This window comes from Emys orbicularis, chromosome 7 (genome assembly GCF_028017835.1).
Source record: "Emys orbicularis isolate rEmyOrb1 chromosome 7, rEmyOrb1.hap1, whole genome shotgun sequence".
NCBI classification, from domain to species: Eukaryota; Metazoa; Chordata; order Testudines; family Emydidae; genus Emys; species Emys orbicularis.
The window spans coordinates 71,862,606-71,870,695 of NC_088689.1; the positions used below are offsets into that span (position 1 = coordinate 71,862,606).

The 8,090-nt window shown below is 41.1% G+C and overlaps 1 protein-coding gene across 2 annotated transcripts in view; it reads left to right on the forward strand.

Moving 5' to 3' along the window:
* MARCHF8 (membrane associated ring-CH-type finger 8) overlaps positions 1–6,185 on the forward strand; it is a 134,771-nt gene extending 128,586 nt beyond the window's left edge. For both annotated transcript variants that reach the window (XM_065408347.1, XM_065408348.1), the window contains 2 exons: positions 3,350–3,497; positions 5,881–6,185. In XM_065408347.1, the coding sequence (XP_065264419.1) occupies positions 3,350–3,497; positions 5,881–6,185 (453 nt within the window). The remainder of the gene's footprint in view (positions 1–3,349; positions 3,498–5,880) is intronic.
* The last annotated feature ends 1,905 nt before the right edge of the window (positions 6,186–8,090 follow it).

The window sequence follows — 8,090 nt, forward strand, 5'->3', positions numbered from 1 at the left end:
AAAAGTGTGGCACTGCTCGGAAAAGTGACTCTTTTTTTAAAACATGGCACAGTGGGACTCCATGCTTATCATCCCCCTCAGTGATTCCGTATACAGTCTGCTCAATTTTATAATCTGTATTTTCTACGTGAAAATGCAACCTGGGATCTGAGAGTCAAGCTGGATTTTTTCTGGTTTCATGCATCACCAATAATAAAGAATCTGCTGTCAGAACTTAATTGACAATCCTGTTGATGCTGCCGAAGCCAGAAAATAATCCATTTTCTTCTCCAGTGACTGGGTTGGCTCCGCAGGGCTAACAGGAATAAAAAGGAGGAAACATTTATTGTAGTCCGCAAGGTCAGCAGCTGTAACTCTGAAAGTACACCAGGAACTGATCTGTTTTGTTAGGACCCCCTATCATTTCTACAGTCACCTTTCAGAGCCGAGACCCACTCTAAAGCACAGAATTTGCTGTACTGTTACCCATATGGTTTATGAATTTTTTTGAAGATGTGGGAATTGTAGGCTCTGTATTTTTCATATTTATTTGTAAAATGATTCCATTGAAGTCTTTGGTTACATAAAAAATAATAATGTAGCAAATGATTTTTTTAAAGCCAAAATCTTATTTACGGTGCAATGAAATTCACCCAGAAAAACAATGTTTTGTTTCTTTTTTGCACTAAACATACATAGTAACATTTTACTACTTCAACTTGCTAGAACCAACAGCTGTTATTTAACACCTTCTGCCATCTATACACCCACTGACTTACCTTACCGATACTGAAGAACACAAGGATCTGTCCATTGGTGTGTCCGGTATCCATTTTCCTATCCCAAATACCTCTGTCTTTCAAAGGCAGTTGATGCTCACCAGCAGGATTTCTGGATAGGAACCACTAATATTCTTAGCACTGGCAAATCGTGCTGTGCCTGCCCATGTTAGAGGTTAATAAAAGTAATCTCAGTCTGGGACAAGAATAAGCAAAAAAGATTAAAATCAAGCAGATGATCCTGAATCACTAGGATGGGGAGTCCAAAGTGTAACCCATCCAAGGGCTGTAATGGTAGTTGGCCAGGATCCCAAAGCCACTACTAATCTACAGAAAATGGAGCAGATTTCAGCCACCTTCATCTTTAATACAGAAGTGCAGTCTGCAAAATATATAGTTCAGGACATGATGCTGTTCTGAACAGAGACCTCTTGGATCACGATGGAGACCTGCATTTTGGGACCTGTCGTTTCTGCCAGCCGCGCCTCCTTATTATGGAGGAACTAGCTGCACTGTAGAACATCCTGGGTGCCATTGGGCCTGCAGGTCATGCTTTGGCCATCCCTGATGTCAGACCCTCAAAGAGAAGACCAAAAAAATAAAAATAAAGGCGTGGATAAAAACACAATAGTCTAAATTAACAAATTGGCTAGTGGTTTGGGGCGTCTGTTTTTTGGGGTGTCAAATTTGGAACACCTTGAGTGGATGCTCAGCGTTTTCTAAAAATCTGGTCCCTGTGAGGCATACCACATTGGGCAAAATCCACGCATCATTTCTGAAAATTTAATCTATTATGAAGAAACCAGGTGCCAAAAATAATAGGGACAAAACCATAAGTGGGGGAGATGGGGAGGAGGGAACACAAACAAACAAAATGGAATTAGCCCTCAAAAATAGAAGCTCAGTATTCCTGAAATTAAACTGCAGTCAAGCTGACATCTCATCCTCAACTCCTCCTGTATTGTATCCTGTCAATCAGGAGAAAATAACCTGTAGCTGGACTGTGAACAAGAGAAGGCCAAAATATAGGCTTGGTGCTTGCCAGTAGCATAAGACCCAAACTGATCATCCCAGGTTTAACTTCAAGTCCCAGTGGAGTTAAAGCAGTCATGAATCAGGTCTGTAAAGTGTTTGGCCCATTGACCCCGTAAGGAGAGAGTCTGAGATTTCTAAGAGAGCTAAGAAACAACAACCCAGCTTATGAAGTAGAGCTGGTCAAAACATGGGAGTTTTTTCCATGGAAAATGTTTATGAAAATGAAATAAAAAATCATTTTAATCTAAGTTTTCCACAGGAAAAAAATGATTTTTGGCAGAATTTGGAAACACAAATATTTTGGCCAAACACAAAAATATTTTGATTTGGAAATGCTCCCACGGTGCCTCATGGGAGTTGTGGTTGGGAAGCCTCAAGCTCCTTTTTCTCTTCTGTACGCTCTGTAGGTCAAATTCATCCATGCATTGTCAAATGCAACCCAATGGGCTTGCATAGCTGTAATGGAGAAGAGACCATGGCTCACAGTGTACATAGAGAAGGTGTGTGAAGGGTTTGTCCAGTGTGAATATGAGACTGAAATGCCAGACCCATTCTCAAATGCATCAAAAATAAAAGCCTTTTTCGAGTGATTACCAGTAGTTGGTAAATGTCTGTAAAATTGTCTAATTTTTCTGCATCCTTTCTACTTAGTAATGGCCAAAACGTTGTGGTTTCTAATGGGACTATAACAGAATCATTGACGGCTTGGTAATCGGCATAAATCTGGGCATTTCAGATGGTACTTCATCTCATTGTCTCTGCTGGTTATTCAGAGGAGAAATGTGGTTCCGCATTAATGCACTTGAATATAAAACATAGGTAGCAACTTCCATTGTTTGATCAAATAGCGTAGTTTACACACACTGAGTACCTAGACCTAAAAGCATCAGTTTCCATTGCTTGAACTAAAGTCAGGCTTTACACCTGGGGGCTATAACAGACTCCTATCCTCTGTGGGTTCGGTACAGAGACGGGCATGTAACACACACTGACCAGTAGCTCGCCCATTCATTTCTATAGCAGTATTTTTATATTAGCGGTGCCAAACCTTTCTGAGCAACTACCATTTTGCCAGGCATACCTGCTGGTGCCCCCCACCTCTCATTCGGCCACAGAGCGGTGGGCACTCTTAACAGGCAGTGTTGCTTAGGCTGTACAAAACTGGGGTTGGGATCAGCCCGAGCTCTGCTGCACCACTGGAGTGTGTACAAGTAAATAAGGTGTGAGCAGCAGCAGTGCACCGAGGCCCAGCACAGAGATTTATCGTTAAGACCTGCTCCTGCTCCCACTGAAGTCATAGGAGTAAGATTGGGGCCAAAAGTCACAAGGGAGAAACTGGAATGCCAGTCACTACTGCTTGAACTTGCACCCTGATATATGGACTAGTGGGTTGAGGCAACTACCTGACATAATGACTTTTAAAAAGAAATGCTTCTGTGTACTGTGAGGAAAACAGCCTCTGCCTGTCAGGTGTGTTCACTAGTGTTCCTTTCATCCACTGCTCTCACTTCCACAAACCTCTAACCACTTGCTCTGCCTTCTGGATTTCTTGCTAGTGGGAGAAGTTGCAGATGACGGCCAGTGAGAGGAGGAAGATCATGTGCTCTGTAACATTCCATATCATTGCCATCACCTGCGTCGTGTGGTCTCTGTATGTCCTTATAGACAGGACTGCTGAAGAGATTAAACAGGGACAGACTACTGGTATGTTACTTTATTTTGTTTCATATTTAAGTGACTCTGAATGCAAAGAGGCAGATCTGTTGAGCAAGATGATGTCTTTTTTTAAACTGTCAGATCTCTGGCTTTAGTAATTAAAATAAGGCCCGAAGGTGCACCATTTTAACTAAAGGTGTGATTCTAAACCAGGTTAGTTAAACTAGTGCAACTTTGTGTGTGGACATTCTTAAATCAATTTAAACCTGGCTTATCAGTTTAGTTTGCACCAGTAAAATGTATAGCTGCGAGCTAATCCAGTCTAACCAGTTTTAAACCAATATAAGTGTTCACACACAAAGTTGCACTGCTTTAACTAAATCTATTTTTAAACTGGTACCAATCCTGTGTAGACAAGGCCTAAGTGTTTCCTGCTTTTTATTCCTAGTAGCCCTGCAGAGCTAGCACAGCTAAAAAGAGAGGGAGCTGGATTCAGCTACTCCTTGTTCATCAATAAGAGAATTGTGTATTAAAGTCCAATCAGTTACATGATGGGTTGACACAGTTGTCACTAAGGACAGAATTTGTCCTGCTGAAATTTCATTCCTGGCGGTGATGCATGAACCACAAAGAACCTAGCCTGACTCTGAGATCTCAGGTTGCGTTTGAAGGGCTAGCAGTGAAAAATAAAACAAAAAAATATTTTTTACTTGTAAGCAAAGCACATTTGCTGTGGAAATAATTGAGCGTCAATAAACTTGGAAGCCCACAGTCATTTTTACACTCTCTTTTCAGAGTGCAGCCACTCTTCAAAATATACATTTTCATGACTTACTGTCATTTTTCATTTTCAGTTGTAGTTTGATTGTACTTGATTTTTGTTCAGCAAAGAGGCTGCTTTGAATGAAAGCTTCTGGTCTCTCTTTCATCTGACAGCATCATTTATGGGAGTAGTGAAAATTGTTGGCCTTTTAATGCAAGGGATCAATATGCTTATGAAAAGCATATGCTTTCAAACATTTACAGCCTTCAGGTCATTTTAGATAAATATTTTAGATGAGCATAAATAGGAATAGCATGAATATTTAGTATTTGGTACTGTACTCCGTTTCAGAATTCAAATGAAATGAGCAATCTGATGAGTACTACAGTAAGCTGGCTAGTGTGCGTGTGTGTGCATGCGTGCATGCACCACTGCTTCCGTTGGACAGAATCGGAACTGCTGGGCTGCGTGGCATAGGTCCTATACTGCTAACAGCTAATGAGGTTGCATTTGTAACCAAGTGGCAGGGTCCTGTGCTTTTCGAGCAAGAGAATCTGAGTTCTATCCCTGCCACTGCTGAGCAGTTCTGAATGGTCATGTGTGTGCAGCACAGTGACAGATGTGGTGTCCGAGGAGGTCATGGATTTGTTACAATATTGTTGATTCTCCATGAAACTTGAAAATGGATGGATCAGCATGATGTCATGGTCTTTCCTGCAATGCCCCTGACCAGCCAGTAGTGGAGAGGGTTGATATGTATAGTACCTATGCTGGAGAAGGTATGCAGTACTAATGGTCTCTAAATCTAGCAGACAAAGCTATAACAAGATCCACTCTCTGGACGTTCAATAGGGACAAATTCAAACTAAAATAATACTGCACATTTGTAATAGCGAGGGTAAGCTTACCAAGGGATGTGGTAAATTCTCCACCATTTACAGCCTTTAAATCAAGATTGGACGTCTCTTTCTAAAAGAGATGCTGTAGTTCAACTCCAAGTTATTGGGCTGGATGTAGGGACTACTAGGTGAAGCTGTCTGGCCTATGCTAGGCCCGAGGTCTGACTAGATGATCCCTTTCAGCCTGAAAGCCTGTGAATCCATATGTTGTGTGATCACTGAGTGGGCAGGAAGAGGTATAAAGGAGACTGAACTGTTTGCGAGCTGCTAGTTATACCCTGTAGGAGATAGTACTCCCAGTGGGCTCTACACAAAGTAAAGTAGGGGGGTTGAGTGTGAACAGACCTGTTAACTGGAATTGACAAGCTTTCAAAAACGAGAACATAACTGTTGGTATAACAAGAACTATTTGCATTAAACAAACCCTGTGACAGAAAATGGTGTACTTGTAAAGAGAACTGCCTACCACGCTTGCACCCTGTGGACTTTGAGAATTGGACTATCTGCTGCTCAAGTCTGGGACCTGACTTACCTCTTCTGTAAAGTGCCCTGAACACCTATGGCATCTTATCAATAGTAATAAAGGAACCTGGGAGTGATCATATCAGTTTGCTTTCATACAGTACTGCCAAGGATTTTAACCCAAATCCCCTACCAAATTCAGATGGGTTTGGATTTGAGATTCTGATTGTGGCCTATTCTGTGTCTCTCATTTAAAGGATACTGTGCAGCCTAACTAATATTAATGTGGTCCTTTCCTTTCCTCCAGGGATTCTAGAGTGGCCATTTTGGACTAAGCTGGTAGTTGTGGCTATTGGCTTCACTGGAGGACTCCTGTTCATGTATGTACAGTGCAAAGTATATGTACAGCTGTGGAAGAGACTTAAGGCTTATAACCGAGTAATATATGTACAGAACTGTCCTGATACTAGCAAAAAGAGTATCTTTGAAAAACCTGCATTAATGGAGCCAAATGTTGAAAATAAAGAAATGCTTGGGGTCCACCATTCGGATACAAACTCTTCACATTACACGGAGCCTGAAGACTGTGGTGCAGAAATCCTTCATGTCTGATCTTTGGGGGCTGGGAAAGGGTGCGGGTTCTGTATGTTCCTGAAGATCAAAAGCATCACTGTTTACTGCAAACTGCTCTACCTTTTTAAAATCAGCTAACAGCCTAGCGCTGGCGGATTACTTTTTTTTTTTTTTAACATTTTTTTACCCCCCCTGACACATCTGTCAGTATGTTATCATGGTTCCATACCTCTCGATGTTTCATCTCTCAGACTGGCCTGTACAAAGAGACACTGGAGGCTTCACTGGATGAGGCAAGGCGTCAGAGTATGGCAAGTCCGGTGTGAACCATCATCAGCTTCATGGAGTCTGCTTCTTTTTAAAAGACAGCTCGCTCTCAACTATCCCAGAATGCATGTGGGGCAATTTAAGCCTTGATGAGAAGATGGCTTCAGACATTGAGGAACAGCTGAGAGAGAGGAACGAGAGACCTAGAATCTAATCTACCGCTAACACTGCCACTAACATTTCTCGTAGGCAGCGGCTATAAGATTATGCTTTACATATTGTGATAAAGGACTCACAAAGCATATAGCACTTTTTAAAGTCTTTATTTTGTAATATATGTGTCCAATGAGAATGAAACTTGAAAGAATGTCTCATTTCAAAATACCCCTTTTTAATACTCTCTCTTGATCCACTTACATCCTATTAGGTCCTAAACCTCTTGCCTTACAAAAATCTAATGTGGTTTCCAACGCATACCCACAGCATAACACTAAAAACTCTGCTTCTTGGGGGTTTTCTCTCAGGAGAAAATTTTTCAAAGAATATTGCACTTGTGACTTGTAAATGGAGAGTAGTGGGTGTAAAATGTTTGTTTTAATATGTAATGGTTTCATTGTTCTGTTCTGGGGTTTGTTTTTTTGTTTTAAATCAATTACATAGTTGATAGACCTGCACATATCCCTGATGTAACTGTCATTCCAGCCGCTGGCAAAGGGGCTTGGACACTATTGGTAAAATGTGAGCTCTTTAGAAAAAAAAAATACAGCTGAAAATGGTTTGCCTTCTTTAATGCTGTGTTCTGTGTGACTCACCCAAGAATTTGACAACATGAAGAAGGGGTGTTGAAAACAACTAATAAGGAGTAAATATTGCATAGGGTCTCCTGTCTCTACATAGCTGAGGTTGAAACCGCCTTCCTATTTTAGCCCAAATTTTGATATATTCCTTGGTCGGAGTGATTTTGATTTGTTTGTTTTAAACCTGTGAATGGCTGATTGTATGAACTGTTTGATGGGAAGAGGAACATGTATGGAGTCAGGTTGAGGAGTGCTGCGTAGAGTTGTCCAAATGTTTAAAAGTACATGAGCTTTCTTAGGGAATCATTCTTTCAACCAGAGTAAGGTGAAGGTTGTCTCAATCCCAGACCTCATTAAACCAGACCATAGTGTCAGCATCATTGAAATGGAAAAGTCATAATTAAAAGGTATTGCACAAGGTTTCTAGTTTTAAGAGCTGACTTGCTCCATTCGGGTCCAATCCAACTCCCAATAAAGTCAATGGGAATCTTTTTATTGACAGTAATGGGAGTTGCACTGGGCCTCTTAGTTCATTAGGAAATCTGTTTATGTGTTGGAATATTCGACCAAATCCCAAGGTCTTTATCCAGGGTTTATTCAATCCTTTCTCAGGCAAACTCCCACTGAGCAAGGGTTTGGCCCAATGAAAATAGTTGGACACTGGAAAGGAAGAACTGCAGATCAGAAAAATTTCCATTAAAATGTGATATTAATTTCTGTCTTGATCTTTTTGATAAAAATCTGTGGATTTATTTGAGGCAAATGAGGGAGGATGCTAAGAGGACATCAACCAGTGGTTTCTAAAGCCTGTGAGAGTGTGCGCGCGTGCGTGCACGTTTTTTTGTTTTTTGTTTTTTCCCCCCCTCCAAGCTTACTGGCC